This window comes from Suncus etruscus, chromosome 14 (assembly GCF_024139225.1).
Source record: "Suncus etruscus isolate mSunEtr1 chromosome 14, mSunEtr1.pri.cur, whole genome shotgun sequence".
NCBI lineage: Eukaryota > Metazoa > Chordata > Mammalia > Eulipotyphla > Soricidae > Suncus > Suncus etruscus.
The window spans coordinates 39252863-39269345 of NC_064861.1; the positions used below are offsets into that span (position 1 = coordinate 39252863).

The 16483-nt window shown below is 57.3% G+C and overlaps 3 protein-coding genes across 3 annotated transcripts; 1 reads left to right on the forward strand and 2 right to left on the reverse strand.

Annotated features, from left to right (window-relative positions):
• The first annotated feature begins 1101 nt into the window (after positions 1-1101).
• On the forward strand, positions 1102-4185 carry CDT1 (chromatin licensing and DNA replication factor 1). The gene is made up of 10 exons (XM_049787386.1): positions 1102-1521; positions 1685-1798; positions 1874-2022; positions 2449-2649; positions 2731-2876; positions 2973-3073; positions 3181-3369; positions 3461-3589; positions 3667-3868; positions 4022-4185. Exons 1-10 carry the CDS (start codon positions 1102-1104, stop codon positions 4183-4185), a joined length of 1815 nt encoding a protein of 604 aa, XP_049643343.1.
• Positions 4186-5055: 870 nt separating this feature from the next.
• Positions 5056-6848, reverse strand: APRT (adenine phosphoribosyltransferase). The gene is made up of 5 exons (XM_049786309.1): positions 6626-6848; positions 6401-6504; positions 5674-5807; positions 5506-5584; positions 5056-5389 (listed from the first exon to the last, which is right to left on the reverse strand). The coding sequence occupies exons 1-5, from the start codon at positions 6703-6705 to the stop codon at positions 5247-5249; spliced, it is 540 nt and encodes a 179-aa protein (XP_049642266.1). The 5' UTR covers positions 6706-6848; the 3' UTR covers positions 5056-5246.
• A 1705-nt stretch (positions 6849-8553) lies between these two features.
• GALNS (galactosamine (N-acetyl)-6-sulfatase) lies at positions 8554-16441 on the reverse strand. Its single transcript, XM_049786306.1, has 14 exons — positions 16183-16441; positions 14466-14589; positions 14304-14378; positions 13874-13976; positions 13193-13336; positions 11743-11809; positions 11484-11611; positions 11272-11411; positions 10974-11077; positions 10205-10341; positions 10007-10109; positions 9620-9741; positions 9292-9409; positions 8554-8853 (listed from the first exon to the last, which is right to left on the reverse strand). The coding sequence occupies exons 1-14, from the start codon at positions 16336-16338 to the stop codon at positions 8767-8769; spliced, it is 1608 nt and encodes a 535-aa protein (XP_049642263.1). The 5' UTR covers positions 16339-16441; the 3' UTR covers positions 8554-8766.
• Positions 16442-16483: the final 42 nt, after the last annotated feature.

A 16483-nucleotide genomic window follows, 5' to 3' on the forward strand; every position in this document is an offset into this window, starting at 1 on the left:
CTCAGCCCATTGACCTAGCTTTCTGTCAGTCTTCATGCTTCTCTTCTTCAGGGTCTACATCTGGTGTTACTCAGGGCACCTCCCTCTGGCGTAAGCCAAAGTGCTTTGACACAAACTGGGGCCTGCTGTGCACAAGGCAAATGCCTTACCTCTGCGCTGACTCTAGCCTCTTTCACTTGTTTTGGTATTTTTTTTGGAAAGGCAGCATCCCCTGCCAGTGCTCTACAGTCACTTTTGGAGGACTCAGGGGACCTTAGGTGGGGTGGTGGAATCAAGTTCCAGGGGGATCTGTGTAAAGCCTAGGCTTTTCCTGCTGTTCTCTCGCTGGGGATCTCATCCTCTTTCAGTGTTTCAAGTGTAATTGGAGCCTTTTCTAGGACACCTGGAAACATGGCCACGTAGAGCAGTGCTGAGCAGCCAGGCCTGGCCGTGATGACCGTGGCCAGTTTGTGCTGACCGGGTGAGGTGTGCTGACCAGGCAAGCTGGGACTTGGCTCCTGGGACTGGCCCCGTCGCATTCCTTCCTAGGGCGGGCCAGAGGCCTGTGACCTGGAACCAAGGAGGCTTCAGGTTCCCCGGGGAAAAGCTTCAGGATCTAAGCTTTCTTCCAACATTTGAAGACAACTGGAAAAAACAAACAAACAAAAACAGAACACAAACATACACAAAGTCAGCGGGTGTCCTCAGATCTTGCAGTTCACTTCCATGAAAAAGGCGCATTTCAAGGCTCTGAGCGCTCCTGAATCCCCTGGAGGCCCCGGGTAGCCTGGAGCATCTACCTGTCAGTGACTCGGGCCAGCCCGAAAGTCCTTATTGCTGCCGTGGGGCCCAGCAAGCAAGGAGGCTAAACTCGCTTCCCGGGCGGGAGGAGAGCCAGGTTGTGCAGCCTGCGGTCGAGTGCACACGCCTGGAAGCTCTGCAGGTCTAAGTGCCTCTGACAGCCCCTAGCGCGAGGGGCCAGTCCAGACGGGGCGGGGCCAGAAACTGGGCGGAGCCACTCATTGGGCGAGACCTAATGTAGAGCGGGGCCATACATGGAACGAGCCAATCATATATTTAGTAGGACAGTCATGGGGGCGGGGACTCAGGCGGTGGCGCGGAATGAGGCGCAGGCGCAGTGCGGCCGACGGGGTGTGGCCAGCTTTGGCGCGAAAGCCGGCGGGAAGCGCGCGCAATTCCGCTCCAACTCTTCCGGCCCGAGCTCCGCTCTCCTCCCGCACCCAGCACCGCGCCATCCCGCGTCCTGCACCCCGCTTCTCCATGGCGCAGCGCCGCCTCACCGACTTCTATGCGCGCCGCCGCCCTACGGTCCCGGGGTCCGCGCTTCCACGGCTCAAGCCGCCCTGGCGCACCCCGAGTCCCGTTAAGCTGGAGCCCTGCATCCCGGGCAGCAGCCGCAAGCGCGCCCGGCCGGCCGACGAGCCCACGCGCGACCAGCCCGCGCCACTCGCGCGCAGGAGGCTGCAGCTGCCGGCCGCCGAGGTGAGCGTGCGTGCGGGAAGCCGGGGAGGAGAGAAGCGGGTGGGGCTGATGGGCCCGAGCCAGACCGCGGGGCGTGCTTTAGGTCCGGGATGCGGAGCCGCACCACATGGGAGCTGAGAATGGCTGGTTGGGTTGGGGCACCCTTTGCAGAGCGCGTGCGACCCGGGCTTTGCTCAAAAAGTTTCTCCCTTCCCATCCGCAGACCCCCGACCCCGACGACCTTCCGGCCGCCCCCGACGATCCGCAGCCCTCTTCTCCCCGCAAGAAGGCCAAGAAAGCCAAGAAAGCTGCCCCCGTCGCGGGCTCCGAGATCCAGGTGAGGCAGCCGGACCTTGGGGCGAGTAGCAAGCGCCTGTGACCCGCACGCTGACCACACCCTCCCCCCCCCCAGGTCTCCGCCCAGGATCCCTCTGAGCTCAAGCGGTGCCTGCAGCGGGCCCGGGAGCTGGGGGCCCGGGTGCTGGAGCTGAAGAAGGTACACGCAGAGGATGAAGAGAAGCTCCAGGCTACTGAGGCCAAAGATCACCCCCCAGAGTCAGGGTGAGTCCTAAGAGACGGTCAGCACACTGCAGGGCTGGGCAGAGGACCAGGGTGGACTTGGGCTCCTGTGCCTCCTGGAGACGGCTCAGTGTAGAAGTGGTGTGGGGGGTGGTCAATGCATCTCTGTTCCAGTACAGCTGAAGACATTTGAGGGTCCTCCATGGCAGTTGGGGGGTGGGGATTTGCTTTAGACGCAGCTGACCCAGGTTTGATCCTTGGCACGCTTTATCTCCGAGCACCACTGAGTGTGGCCCCAAGTAAAATTAACCGCAGTTGAATTTTACAGCAGCAGCTGTACTTGCTACTCAGTAACCCATACTGCTGGGTTTGTGGCTCTTGTCTGCATGTGTGGAGGCCTCCTGGCCACACAGGATGTGTGGTATGGCCTGGACCTTCCCTCATGGCCAGCTCTGACCCTTTTGGCAGTGGAGAGAGATCTGTACCTGCCTACCAGCGCTTTCATGCCTTGGCTCAGCCTGGGCCCCCGGGCCTGGTTCTACCCTACAAGTACCGGGTGCTGGCTGAGATGTTCCGCAGCATGGACACAATCGTGGGAATGCTCCATGGCCGCTCTGAGACCGCCACCTTTGCCAAGGTCAAGCGGGGTGTACAGAACATGCTGAGCAAGTAAGCAGGGGGTATCAGAGGGTGTTGGGGGCTGGGTGGGGGTGTTCCTGCTTCCTCTTTTGACCCCACCTTGTTATGCAGGCGTTTTGAGGAACACAACGTAGGCCAAATCAAGACTGTGTACCCCACTTGCTACCGTTTCCGTCAGGAACGTGGCATCCCTACCTTCAGGGACAACATCAGGAAGACTGACTACCAGCTCACCTTTGAACCACTGCTGGAGCCAGGTGAGTGGGGTTGTGGACACCTCATCCAGCCAAGTGCAGGGCTCACCACAACCAGGGGGAATCTGGGAAGAGACACAGGACTGATTCTCTCTGCAGAGGCTGCGGACGCAAACCCCCAGCTCACAGCCTCACGGCTCCTCCAGCGGAGGCAGATTTTCAGCTACAACCTTGTACAACGGGTCCGGGAACACCATCGGGTGAGTTTAGGCAATAGGACATGGTGCTGGGCCTGAGATAGACAGGGGCTGGTAGACCCAGAGGGTTCTGCTTGCTGTTCAGGGTCACCAGCCACCCTTTGCCACAGGCCTTTCTGGCCTCGCTGGACCCCCCCATGGTGGTCCCTGAGGAGCAGCTGACATGCTGGCACCCCCGTTTTGACGTGGACAGCGTCCCCGACATCGAGCCTGCAGAGCTGCCACAGCCACCCAGCACAGAGAAGCCAGTTAGTGCCCATGAGGTGCTGGCACGTGCCCGAAGTCTGATGTCACCCAGGGTAAGATGGGCTTGACCCTGTGTCTGCAGATGGGGGGTTGAGGTGGCCAGGGGTAAGGGGCTCTCCTCCTGACTGCCTTGCCCTGCCGTAGATGGAGAAGGCGCTGACCGCCCTGGCTAAGCGCACAGCCCCAGCCTGTGACCCTGCACCACCTAGCCCCACTGTGCCCGCCTCCCCACCTGCAGCCCTGAAGGGGGTGTCTCAGGCCCTGCTGGAGCGGGTAAGTGGAAGTGGTGGAGGGAGGCGGCTGCCTTGCCAAGTGTGCCTGGACAGTTCCTCATGGACTTGCCATCGCAGATCAGGGCCAAGGAGGCAAAGAGGCAGCTGGCACGGATGACTCGATGCCCGGAGCAAGAGCAGCGGCTAGAGCGTCTACAGCGGCTGCCTGAGCTGGCCCGGTTGTTACGCAGTGTCTTCGTGGCTGAACGCAAACCAGCCCTTGCCATGGACACAGTCTGTGCCCTGATGGTGGACAGCTATCACTCAGCCTTGAGCCCTGGTACATCCCATGTCTTCTTGGGGCTCAGCCTGGGATCCCACTGCTCATTTTGAGTGGGTGGGTGGAGTCTTTTGCTGGTTTTGGTTTGGCAGTGTCCCCGGGCAGTGAGCCTAGCCCTGGGGTATCGAGGTCTCACCCACCCTCTCTCTACAGAGGAGATGGAGCAACATGTGTGCCTTCTCTCCGAGCTGCTGCCCAACTGGCTGAGCCTGCACCGTGTCCGCTCTGAAACCTACATCAAGCTGGACAAGGCATCTGACCTGGCGGGGCTCACTGCACGGCTGGCTCATGTGGCCCAGGTTGAGGAGACTCTGTGACAAGATAGGACTGTATGGTTTCTAATCCACTCACAAACATGCCTGGTAGCCAGGCCCAAGGGGGGACACCTATGACCAAGGTGCTGGGCTTCACTGTGTGCTATGATTAAAGTAGCTCACCGCTGTCTGCCCAGAGCTGTTTGCCTGGCCCCTGGGAATGGGGTGTGTGTGTATGGTGGTGGGGTGTTGTCCTAGCCCAGGGAGCCCTTAGGAAGTAGTCACAAAAGATTTTTTGTTTTAGGGTCACACCAGGTAGCAGAGGGGCTACTCGTGGCTCTACACTCAGAAATCACTTTTGGCAGGCTCCCGGGACCATATGGGATGCCCGGGTTCGAACCACCATCCTTCAGCATCTAAGGCCCCACAAAAGATCATTTGTTTGTTTGTTTTTTTGGTTTTTGGGCCACACCTGTTTGACCCTCAGGGGTTACTCCTGGCTATGCGCTCAAAAGTCTCAGAAGTCACTCCTGGCTTGGGGGGACCATATGGGACGCCAGGGGATCGAACGGTGGTCTGTCCTACACTAGCCCTTGTAAGGCAGACACCTTACCTCTAGTGCCATCTTTCCAGCCCCTATTTGTTTTGTTATTGGGTCACACTTGGCAGCGCTCAGGGGTTCCTCCTGGTTCTACACTCTACCTCCATGCTATCTCTCCGGCCCCATCACAAAAGATCTTAACAGCTATGGCAAGTTGACAGGGTGTGCCCAGAGCTAAGCAGAACTGGCCTGGACCTCTGGGAAGCAGCTCCTACCACAGCCCCAGGATGCACGGGGTCCACAGGGCAGCTTGCCCCACACTCCTACCAAGCTCACTGGACTGGAGACACCACTAGCAAATAAATTGTTTATTATAGTCTGGGTCCCTGACAACCTGCGCAGCCCAAGGGTTTGGCACCCACTCTGCACTTCCTGAGCCCCAGGCAGGGCTTGCTCAATCCTCTGGCCCCAGGCCACAGGAAAGTTCCAGGCAGGCAGCCAGCGCCCCTGGTGGCTGGGAGAGGCATCTGCATCCTTGGGTGAGCCATGGCCCAAGCTACTGGTGGTGTTGGGCGGGAATGCTTCAGTCGAACTGTAGAAGTGAGAAGAAGGGCACTGCCCCCAGTTTCTCCCTGCCCTTCAGCGAGGTCAGCTCCACCAGGCTCACACACTCCAACACCTCGGCCCGCAGCAGGCCCAGCAACTCACAGGCGGCCCGCATGGTTCCTGGGAGGGTGGGTGGGTTGTGAGGCCCAGCTCCAGGCAGGGAAAAAGGAGTGGGGCTGGGGCAGTGCAAGGGCCCCTCTCCCCTAATCCCTGTGCCAGGCCAGGGGACTCCTCACCACCAGTTGCCAGCAGGTCGTCCACAACCACCACTTTCTGCCCTGGTTCCAGGCTGTCCTTTTGGACTTCCAGCTCAGCCTACAGGAGGAGCCAGTGTTCAGGGAGGGGACCTGGGGTGCTGCTGTAAGCACCCATGGCCCATGACGGAGTCTCCCCGGATTGCTCACCTTCCCATACTCCAATGAGTATGAGACCGACACAGTGGGGCCTGGTAGCTTCCCCCGTTTCCGGATAAGCACACAGCCCAAGCCTAACTCCTGGGCCAGTGAAGGGCCAAACAGAAAGCCCCGGGAGTCCAGGCCTGTTGGAGGGGAGGGAGATTGGGGCCAGACCACGATTAACCAGCACAGGGAACAAGAGACCAGGGCTTGACCCCTGGAGGGCAATTCCCAGCCAGAAGTTCGAGCACCACTCCAACCTCTGAGATGTTTTTCAGCTGGATTCAAAGGCCAATGGGCCGAGCACACCAGGACCCAGTAATCCTTTCAGAGGAAGTCAGGAACTTTGGCCCCGTGACTGGTCAGACACACCAGGGTATCACGTCCCCCAAATACCCGGAGCTGAGAACCAGGAACATAGGGGCTTCTCTAGCTGTGCCTACATGTGGAACCCACCCAGCAAAGGCCACTCACTGTCCATGCTACTGCCCCGACATGCAAAACAACAGGCATCCAGCATACATGCACTCGGGCCATCAGAGCTCTGCATACTGGTGGTGTCCACAAGTGAGCCTGGCAGGACAGGGGACCCCCACACTTGGTCCTCATGTGGCAGCGTGGTACGGGCCGTCTGGGACTCCTGCCCACTTCCTGAAAGGCGGCTCTACCCCTTTTGCAAAGTCAGAAGCAAGAGGGGCGGCCCGCACACCGCCACAGGCAGCAGCCCCGCACTTGCCCGCGATGTAGTCTATTTTGTCGTGGGTCTTCCTCAGGTGCCGCGCCAGCAGGATGATGGCGGCCCGGAACGAGGCGGGGTCCTTCAGGAGGGGCGAGATGTCCCTGCCAAACAAGAACAGACCCGGTGACCCAGGGGCCGGGCCGGGGCGGCGGGCTCACCTCAGTTTTCCCTGGCCCGGCCACGTGGCCCGCCCCGCGCCCCGGCCGCTCGCCCGCGCCGCACCTGAACATCACGCCCGGCATGGGGAAGTCGGGGAAGCTGCGGATGCGCCGCGCCACTAGCTGCAGCTCCTGGTCCGCCATGGTGGGTCCCCGCGTGTCCGCGGCCGGGCGGGGCTGCGGCTCTGCGCCTGCGCGGGAGGGCCGCGGGGCGTGGCCCAGCAAACACGGGGCGTGGTTTGGAGCGATGGGTGGAGCCTGTCGCGTACGGGGCGTGGCTGCCAGAGATGGGCCAAGGCCCGAGGGGTGGGATGGGTCACTTGGTCTCTTTCTACCCCAACTACCTTCTAATTCTATAGTGTTAGTTTTGTTTGTTTTTGTTTCTTTTGTTTTGTTTTTGGGCCACACCTGGCGGTGCTCAGGGGTGACTCCTGGCTGTCTGCTCAGAAATAGCTCCTGGCAGGCACGTGGGACCATATGGGACACCGGGATTTGAACCAACCACCTTAGGTCCTGGATCGGCTGCTGGCAAGGCAAACAACGCTGTGCTATCTCTCCGGGCCCAAGTGTTAGTTTTTTTTGTTTTGTTTTGTGTTTGGGTCACACCCGGCAGTGCTCAGGGGTTGCTCCTGGCTTTACGCTCAGAAATCGCTCCTGGCAGGCTCGGGGAACCATCTGGGATTATAATATAATATATATAATATATTAAATATATAAATAAATATTAAATAATTATTAAATTAAATTTTAATTATTAAATTAAATTAAATATATATAAATATATAAATTAAATATATAAATAAAATATAATAAACGGAATTCGAACCACTGTCCTTCTGCATGCAAGGCTAACGCCCTACCTCCATGCTATGTCTCCGGTCCCCCCAGTGTTAGTTTTTTTTGTGTGTGTCAGTGTGCTTTTCTGTTTGTTTGTTTTGTTTTTGGACCACACCTGGCAGCTCTCAGGGGTTAATCCTGGCTCTAAGCTCAGAAATCGCTTCTGGGGGCCGGAGAGATAGCATGGAGGTAAGGCGTTTGCCTTTCATGCAGGAGGTCATCGGTTTGAATCCGGGCATCCCATATGGTCCCCCGTGCCTGCCAGGAGCAATTTCTGAGCCTGGAGCCAGGAAGAACCCCTGAGCACTGCAGGGTGTACCCAAAAACCACAAAAAAAAAATCACTCCTGGTAGTCTCAGGGGACTATATGGGATGCCGGGATTCGAACCATCGTCCTTCTGCATGCAAGGCAAACGCCTTACCTCCATGCTATCTCTTTGGCCCCTTGAGTCTGTGTATCTTTGTTTTTGAGTTTTGGGTCATACCCGGCTCAGGGGTTACTCCTGGTTCTAAACTCTGTTCCTCGTAGGCTCAGGGATCCATATGGGATATTGGGGATGGAACCCAGGTCCATCCCTGGTCAGCTATGTGTAAGGCAAACCACTCTGCTGTCTGTCGCTTTGGCCCTTGTGCGTGCGTGCTTCCATGTGTGTGTTTAGATACATAGCACAACGGGGAGTAGCGAGGTAGAACCAGGCAAAGCATAGGATCCCCTGAGCCTGGGCCCGGAGAGATAGCACAGCGGCGTTTGCCTTGCAAGCAGCCGATCCAGGACCAAAGGTGATTGGTTCGAATCCCGGTGTCCCATATGGTCCCCCGTGCCTGCCAGGAGCTATTTCTGAGCAGACAGCCAGGAGTAACCCCTGAGCACCGCCGGGTGTGGCCCAAAAACCAAAAAAAAAAAAAAAAAAAAGGATCCCCTGAGCCTGCCAAGAGTTATTGATTCCTTATAGCAGAGCCAGGGGTGAGCCCTGAGTATCTCCAGGTGTGGTGTAAACACAAAGACACCAAAGCTGACATGCCTGCATATTTTTTTCTACAAATTCCTTTATTATTAAAAAATGTCGAAACATGGGCCTGCCCCCAGAGGCCCTCACAGGGTGTGACACGCCCGATTAGGACTGCTAGGGGTGTGAGCCTCAGGAAGGCCTAGCCCGTGGGGGACCGAGGTACTGAGTGCCAGCTCCTGCCTCCCAGTCAGTCACACTGGGTCACGGTCACGGGAGGCACAAACGGAGGGGTCTGGGGCAGCTCAGGAGCTGCTGTGGGGATGAGGGCAGGGCAGGGCAAGGGAATGAGGACAGAGGAGGCCCCTGTGGTGTCCACTGGGGGCAGGGCCTTCCCTGCTGGCCAGAGTTCACACTGCGGCTAGTGGGGCCAGAAGCACTTCACGACGACAGACTCAGGGGGCGTCAGGCACTTCCCCAACTTCTCACAGCCCGGGGGCGCCCAGTTCTGGAGGTGAAAATTCAGGCCGGGTGGTCACCATAGCTCAGCTTCTCAGGCCACGTTGATAAAGAGAAGCCATGATGGGGAAGGAAAGGCCAGGGTGGGGTTGTGTGGGTCTAGGAAGGGAGGGGCAGGACAGGAGGGGAAGAGCGTGGTGTGGGTGGGATTAGAGGGGACCGGAAAATCGAGGAGGAATTGGAGGGAGGAATTGGAGGGCAGGATGTGGTGCTGGGGTTAGAGGAATGGTTGCTGGGCATGGTTAGAGGATGTAAAAGCAGATCTGTGTAGGGTTAGAGGGCGGAACGGTGAGGGCGGTATTAGAGGGGACAGTAGGGCCGGGTGCAGGGGGGCACCACGAGGCTCCATCCAGGGAGGGAAGGAGCAGCTCCAGACTCTCAGCACCCTCTCCTGCTACCCTTTGGAGGGCCGCACAGCCATACTCACCATGGCCGCAGGGTCGCACACGTTGAGCTGGGGCTGTCCTGGGATCATCGTAGCCAGGTGCTGACTTACCAGCAGGCGGAACCAGGCCAGGGCCTTTTGGTACTCTATGCTCCGGAAGCTGCAGGACGCGGGTGTCACCGGGCAGCACTAGGCTGGACCCATGAGGGAGTGGACGCTGGGCAGGGGGAGCCCTGGTTCTCCCACAGGGGTAAGGGAGGGAGGGAGGGGAAGAGGAGAGGAGGGGAGGGGAGGGGAGGGGAGAGGAGAGAGGAGAGAAGAGAGGAGAGCATCTGGGCACCAGGAACTGAGCAGGGCCAGTCCAGCTCACCTGAGGGGGAACTTCTCCCCGGGGTCTCTGCCCAGATGGAAGATGAGGGGCAGCTCCGTGTGGTCCTGCAGCGTGTGCGTGGTCACGCCTGACACGTTCTGGCCCGGGCAGAAGTTAATGCCCTGAGGGAAGCCAGAGGAAGTCCTTCTGTGTCCAGGTCATAACCTTACCCCACAGCTCCCCACAGGGCCACGATGGAGGTCAGACACCCCGACCCTGGACAGTCTCCAAAGGCAGAATGGAGGCAGAGATGACCAGTGCAGCAGGAGCCAGCAGGTCAGGGCCAAGACCCATGGCCCACACAGGGTGTCCCTCCCCTGTACCCTGAATCCTTGATGGGAAAGGAGGGCATAACTCAGGCTCTGTGGGGCTCTGAGCTGGCCCCACCTGCTTGAACTCCTCCCAGGAGTTGGTCCAAGTCCAGAAGTGTGCCTTGTACTGGTCCATGGCCACGGCCATCAGCGTATTGCCGCGGTAAAAGAAGACGGGCCTGTGGGGATGGGATATAACGAACTGGGTCCCAGCAGGGGCCAGCCCACCTTTGCCCTCAGCCACAGGAATTTGGAGCTGTGTGCCAGGACTCACCTGTTGGTCAGCTGGCCAACCAGCATGGATGGGAGCAGGTTCAGGCCATCAATGACACGGTCAAGGGGCGGCTGTATGCCAGCAAGGAGCAGGCTGGTGGTGAAGAGATCCATGATGGTGCCCAGCTGCTGGTTCACCTGAGGGGTTGCAGACCACAGCCTGTACCAACACTATCACACTGCAGGGCATGAAGGGATAATAGAGGGGTCCCCAGCAGGTGGGGACATGGGGCTCTGTCCTCCAAGAACCCTCATTATCCACAGAGCCTCTGTGGGGTGCACAGACATTCTGACTGACCCTCAGCCCTCCCCACCCTGCTGCCCAGGTCATAGGGGAAGAAACACCATATCCCCTACAGCTCACACGGACCCTCACAGTTGCCTATGTTCCCCAGTGACCTCTTAGGCCACCACAGCCCCTAGTGATTCCTATGTCACCCAATGTCCCTGGTGACCCCCCACATCCTTGACAGCCCCTGGTGAACCCCATATTTTCCCATGGCCCCCAGTAGTTCCTGTGTCCCCCAGATCCTCCAGTGACCTTTGTATCTTCAAATGGTCCCCAGTGATCCCCATGTCCCCACACAATCCCCAGTAATACCCATATTCCCCCCTCAGACCCTTGTGACCCCCATCTTCCCCCATGACCCCTGGTGAATCTCATGTCCTCACATAACCCCTGGTGACTCCATATGGATTGTCTTCTCATGACTGTGTCCCCAAGGGCCCCCCACATCCCCCATGTCTCCTGGTGACCCCTGTGCTCCCACCTGGCCCGCAGGGATGTGTCCAGGCCACCAGGCAATCGCAGGCTCCCGCATCCCGCCCTCGAAGGTCGTCTGCTTCCCACACAGGAAAGGTCCATTGCTGCCTCCTGGGGGCAGAATCAGGTTTAGGCTGCCCCGATTCCAAGTCCTGGTGTCACAGGCAGCCTCAGGAGGCAGGACGGGGCAACCCTGCAAGGTCATAAATGGGGTGGGGACCCAGAGGACTCCCGTATTTCTGGTGGGCCATGGGTGAGCAGCTTCTGGGTGCAAAAACCCGGGGGTGATACAAGCGTGGACTTGCCTTGTGTGGGTGCAGACACGAGGGCAGCGCCATTGTCTGAGGTGAAGAAGACGAAAGAGCTCTCTGCAATGCCCAAGTCCCGAAGCAGCTGAAGAATCCGGCCCACACTATCATCGATCTCCCGGACTGCATCCCCATACCTGCCAACACACAGATTCTCAGGCTGGGACCAGAGTCACCTCCTGCTGCCAGGAGGTGCCACAGGTTCTCACCTCCCACGCCGGCTGGTACCCAGGAAGCGCTGAGAGGCATAGACGGGCGCGTGTGTGGCGTCTACTGCCCAGTAGAGGAAGAACGGCTGCTGGGATGTGTGTTGCTTCTTGATAAAGTCCAGGGCTTCCTGTGTGAGAGCACAATTTGTGGGGGACCCCAACAACCTGGGACTATCACCTGCAGACCCCCCCACCTGCAGCAGTTCTCCCAGACCTTTCACCTAAAGACCCCCTCACCTGAAGTACCCTCTCCCCTCACCTGCAGGTATATCTGAGTGAGGTTGGACTCGCCAGTCTTCAGGTTTATGGGAAACTCTTCATAAAACCTGGAAACAAGTAGGAGGATGGGGAAGGCACTTGCCCCACTGGGAGCTATTCCTGAACACCACTGGAAATGATCCCTAAGCACCACTAAGAGTGATCCATTGTTACCCTTCCCCAACTTCCTGCCTATCTCACCTGGAAAGGGAGACCCTCCCACAGCTGGGAAAGGTCTGTGGTTGGTAATTAAGAGTGGGTTAAGAGTAGGGGCGGGGAGTGAATGCAGCAAGGGAGAAAGAGGTGAGGCAGGAAAGAGGTGGATGAGTTTAAAGGCTATGTGAGGCTGATGTCTCCTGAAACTTCATCTGACTGCCTGTGGATCATTTCTTCGCCATTACCCTGATACCTTCAGACCTGCCAGGCCATAGGGGCTGCAGACTCCCGACTGGGCCAAGAAAGGCCTCACTGGAGCCGGAGAGATAGCATGAAGGTAGGGCGTTTGCCTTGCATGCAGAAGCATGGTGGTTTGAATCCCGGGATCCCATTTGGTTCCCCGAGTCTGCCAGGGGCGATTTCTGAGCATAGAGCTAGGAGTAACCCCTGAGCACTGCCAGGTGTGACCCCCCAAAAAAACAAACAGAAAAAGAAAGGCCTGACGATTCATCCACTAATAGGACTCATTAATTAATAATTAATGCAACAATCCATGAGCACAACTGGGAGTGATCCATGAACACCATTGATAATGATCCCTAAATGCCACATAAATGATCCCTGAGCACTTCCAGGGATGTAGCCCAAATACCAAAACCAAAAGCCTGGGGCCAGAGCAAAGGTACAAGGGTGGGGGGAGCTTGCCTTGTACATAGCTAACATGAGTTTATTTTGTTTTTGTTTTTGGGTCACATCCTGCAGTGCAGAGGGTTTACTCCTGGCTTTATGCTCAGAAATCGCTCCTGGCTGGCTTGGGGGACCATATGGGATGCTGGGAATCGAACCTGGGTCGACCATGTGCAAAGCAAATGCCCTACCACTGTGCTATCACTTCAGCCCCATCTAACATGAGTTTGGTCCCCAGCACCTCATATAGTCCCCTGAGACCCACCAAGAATAAGAGAAATCGGCTAGACCAGGAAAGGGTCAGGCCTGACCTCACGCTTTAAGTCACGGCACTGGGACAGTCTGAGCGTGTCAGGGCCAAAGGCCAGAGGGTCAGGGTGACTGGCCATGCACATGGGTGTACTGTATGTTGGCAGAGAGAAAGTTCTGGAGCTGGGCCATGGAAGGTAGTGGGGGCATGAATAGCTCACACCCTTCACAGTGCTGGCTCCCGGCATCCTAGCATCTAGCTGCAGCTACTGCTCTGTGTGCCAGCCTGCTCATTACTGTCCAGCACCTCTCTCCCTCCCTCTCCCTACTCTCCTGCTCCACCTCATAGGGTGACTGACCTGCCCACCATCTCCCAGTTCCGGTACACAGGGATGTTGGGTCTGGCCTTGTTGTCGTAAGGTCCAAAATGACAATTGGGGGACCCAAACCACTCGTCAAACCCATGCTTCAGTGGGTGAAACTTCGGCCGGTGACCCAGGTGCCTGTAATAGAAATGGGACACTGGAATAAAAGTGGGACACTGGGGGAGCCCCCGAAAGGGGGCTCAATGCCCAGTAGACTCCAAGCAGCCAGCTCAGATCTGTGAGCACAGCATGGACTCAACATGGTCCTGTCCTGAGCTCATGAGATCAAGCAGATTCTACGCATGGTTCTGGGTTTCAGAAGGTCCAGCGCAGACAGTACCTCGGCAGCAGATCTCCCCAGGTCTGGTGTGTCCCACAGCCTTTGCTTGTCTGCAGTGAGGTCCTCCTCCCAACACTCAACACCATGCTGACACAACTCCCCTAGGCATGAAGGGGCCCTCTGGAGGGAGGAGACCCTTGAGCTGTGTGGGTCAGAGGGTCCTTGTGTGTCTGGACCTGCTATCAGGGCCAGACAGAAACCATGACTGTTGCAGCCCTGTGCCTGATACTGGAGTCGCAGGGGCAGGGATGAAGGAAAGAGAAGAGGGAAGAGAGACATACGGCAGGGAAGAGGGGCATGGACGAGGAAGGGCCCTGCATAGAGCTGCCACTCACCATTTGCCCACAATCTTGCTGACATAATGTGCTTCTTTAAGCAGCTCAGGCAGGAGAAGTTCCCAGCTGGAGATACCCCCAGTGACCTCCTGGGCCGTATACGCTGTGGGGAAAGGATGCCTGAGTCTTGGGGTATCAGGGTTCAAGGGCAGATCCTGGCTGGGAGCAGCAGTGGGCAGTGCTCCTGAGTAAGCATCTCTGTGGAGCTCTGCTTGGCTGCTGTAACTACCTTCTACCCCTCTAGGCATCTTCCAGACCTGCTCCATCCCTTGGGCCACCTGGTCCTGGCTTGCCCTGCACCCAGGACCTTTGTGGCACTTCTGCCCATCCCTCCAGCCATGGACAGTAACTCAGATGCACCAGGAGAGTACAGTAGGGCTGGAACTGGGGGGCTGGGACAGAGGCCCTTATGTGACCATGCTGGACCTACCATTTCTGGCGTGTTCATTGGTGGTGTAGAAGCCATTGCGGATGGGTAGCCGCCCAGTAAGCAGAGCTGCCCGTGCTGAGGGGGGAAGGCAGGTTCAGAGAGGGGGGCAGGGCCAACAGGGTGTGGGGTCCTCAACACTCCTTCCCCGAGACCCACACTCACATGGCGAGCACAGAGGGTTGGCTGTGTAGAAGTTCGGGAAGAGCATGCCCTCTGCGGCCATCCGGTCCAGATTTGGGGTCTCTCGGGAAGGTTCTCCATACACCCCCAGGTCGCCCCAGCCCATCTGCAGGACGCTGAGATGTGAACAGGGACAGTGCAGGGCCACTCTTCAGCCCCACGAAGCAGCCCATGGATGGAGGCACAGCAGATTTAGGGTGACCCCCCCCAGGTCCCCCACTGCCTTCAGCCACAAGCTGAAGGCCACATGGAGAAGCCATCGGCATCTGGGATGGCCTAGCCTCCACCAGATAACCCATAGAATGGGGTTGTAAAGGGTCCCAAGTCTTATGCCCTGGGACCCATGAGTGTACTTATGTTTGAAAAAGTGGGGTCACAGGCTCAGAAAGGCTCCACGTGGCCAGGCTGAGATGGGTACCCTGAAAACAGCCCCCACAGGATGCCCACAGCTCGAGCATGTCCCTAAATACCTCCCCATGCTGCTGACCAGGGGCAGGCTGAGAGATGCCTATTCCCACTGCAGTAACTGAGTATCTCCAAGCCCCAGCCACAGGCTTGACCATAATGCAGAGTTGCAAAGGATATGCACAATGGGGGGTGGGAAGAAACTGGAAAGAAATGGCATTGATCACAGGACACCCAAAATATGACTGTCATCTGTGACAGCACATTTCAGAAACAAGTAGAAAAGTGGGAAGATAGCTGATTTAATCACCACATACAACCACCATGACACTAATATAACCAATACCTCAAGACACCCTAATACATTCACTCTTCCACCACACTAACATGATCAATAACCTCAGTTCCCCTAATGCACCTGCATCTTCATACACCACTATATCAATACCTCAGTAACCCCAATATATGTGCACCTTCATGACCAGTAACTCAGTATACATTAATACAGCCACATTTTCATCGCACTATGATCAGGTACCCTAATACTTTCACAACATCTGATCAACGTACCCTAAAACACTTGTACCTTCATTACATTACCATAATCAATACCTTAATTATCCAAATATTCTCCAAATATTCATTACACTAATATAGTCAATACCTTAATTACCCAAATATACCCCATACCGTAATCACCTCAATATATGCTGTACCGTAATAGTCCTAATATGCGCCAACTCAAGTACACTAATAGACGCTGTACCGTAAGATCCTACCTTAATTACCCTAATAGATACTGTATCTTAATTATCCTAATTTGCTCTGATCTTAATAACTTAGGGGTACCCGGTATGTCAGTGAAGCCGTCAACCTAGGCTTCTTGGCCTCAGTTCGGCGCGGAGGGGAAGTGATCCTTTCACTCACCAGCGCCCGCCCACAGCACGTCTTCCGAGGAGGAAATCCCCCATAGGAGCAAACAGGCTTCTGGATTTGTTCTGCTTTGGGGGGTTGGGGCTCAGAGGTCACTCCAGGGATGCGGGGACCACGTGTTGCGGGGTCCCCAGAACTGTCTAAATTTAGGTCAGATGGACACAATGGGGGGGGCGTGCGGGCCTGCGACCTCCAGGGACCTCCAAGACCTGCGACCTCCAAGACCACCACTAGGACCTTTGCCCCTCCACGCACCTCGCCCACGCGTGGCCTCGGGAACTGTCACGGAGAAAGAACGTCAAGTGCAAACCCTCCCAGCCGTGGGGTGCAGACGGCGCCCCAAGCCCGCGGAGGAACTCACGTCGTCCATGAGCAGCAACAGAATGTTGGGGGGTCGCGGGGTGTCCGCCACCCTCATTTCCTGGGCACTCAGTGGCGGCAGCAGAAGCAGCAGCCGCCACCAGCACCGCCACCAGCACCGCCACCTCTGCGGACGACCCGCAGCTGCCGCCGCCATGGAAACTTCGCCCCGGGTGGGTTTTTTTGGCGGGGAGGGGCGAGAACTGAGTGACAGGTGGGCGTGGCCGGACTAAATTGGTGAAGGCGGGACTAGGCGCTGAGTGACGGTTGGGACCTGGCTAGTTGCTAAGTGACGGGAGGGG

What these genes read in the sequence shown, in the direction of transcription:
- GALNS (XM_049786306.1), bottom strand. Translation starts at nt 16,338, where the DNA reads ATGGCGGCGGCAGCTGCGGGTCGTCCGCAGAGGTGGCGGTGCTGGTGG. An exon ending in GGTACCAGCCGGCGTGGGAG is followed by an intron (nt 11,412 to 11,483) that starts GTGAGAACCTGT and finishes GTGTGTTGGCAG; the next exon opens with GTATGGGGATGCAGTCCGGG. An exon ending in CCTGGGAGGAGTTCAAGCAG is followed by an intron (nt 9,742 to 10,006) that starts GTGGGGCCAGCT and finishes GGCTTCCCTCAG; the next exon opens with GGCATTAACTTCTGCCCGGG.
- CDT1 (XM_049787386.1), top strand. Translation starts at nt 1,102, where the DNA reads ATGAGGCGCAGGCGCAGTGCGGCCGACGGGGTGTGGCCAGCTTTGGCG. An exon ending in TCGCGGGCTCCGAGATCCAG is followed by an intron (nt 1,799 to 1,873) that starts GTGAGGCAGCCG and finishes CCCCCCCCCCAG; the next exon opens with GTCTCCGCCCAGGATCCCTC. An exon ending in GATCACCCCCCAGAGTCAGG is followed by an intron (nt 2,023 to 2,448) that starts GTGAGTCCTAAG and finishes CCCTTTTGGCAG; the next exon opens with TGGAGAGAGATCTGTACCTG.
- APRT (XM_049786309.1), bottom strand. Translation starts at nt 6,705, where the DNA reads ATGGCGGACCAGGAGCTGCAGCTAGTGGCGCGGCGCATCCGCAGCTTC. An exon ending in ATGCCGGGCGTGATGTTCAG is followed by an intron (nt 6,505 to 6,625) that starts GTGCGGCGCGGG and finishes CTTGTTTGGCAG; the next exon opens with GGACATCTCGCCCCTCCTGA. An exon ending in CGACCTGCTGGCAACTGGTG is followed by an intron (nt 5,390 to 5,505) that starts GTGAGGAGTCCC and finishes CCACCCTCCCAG; the next exon opens with GAACCATGCGGGCCGCCTGT.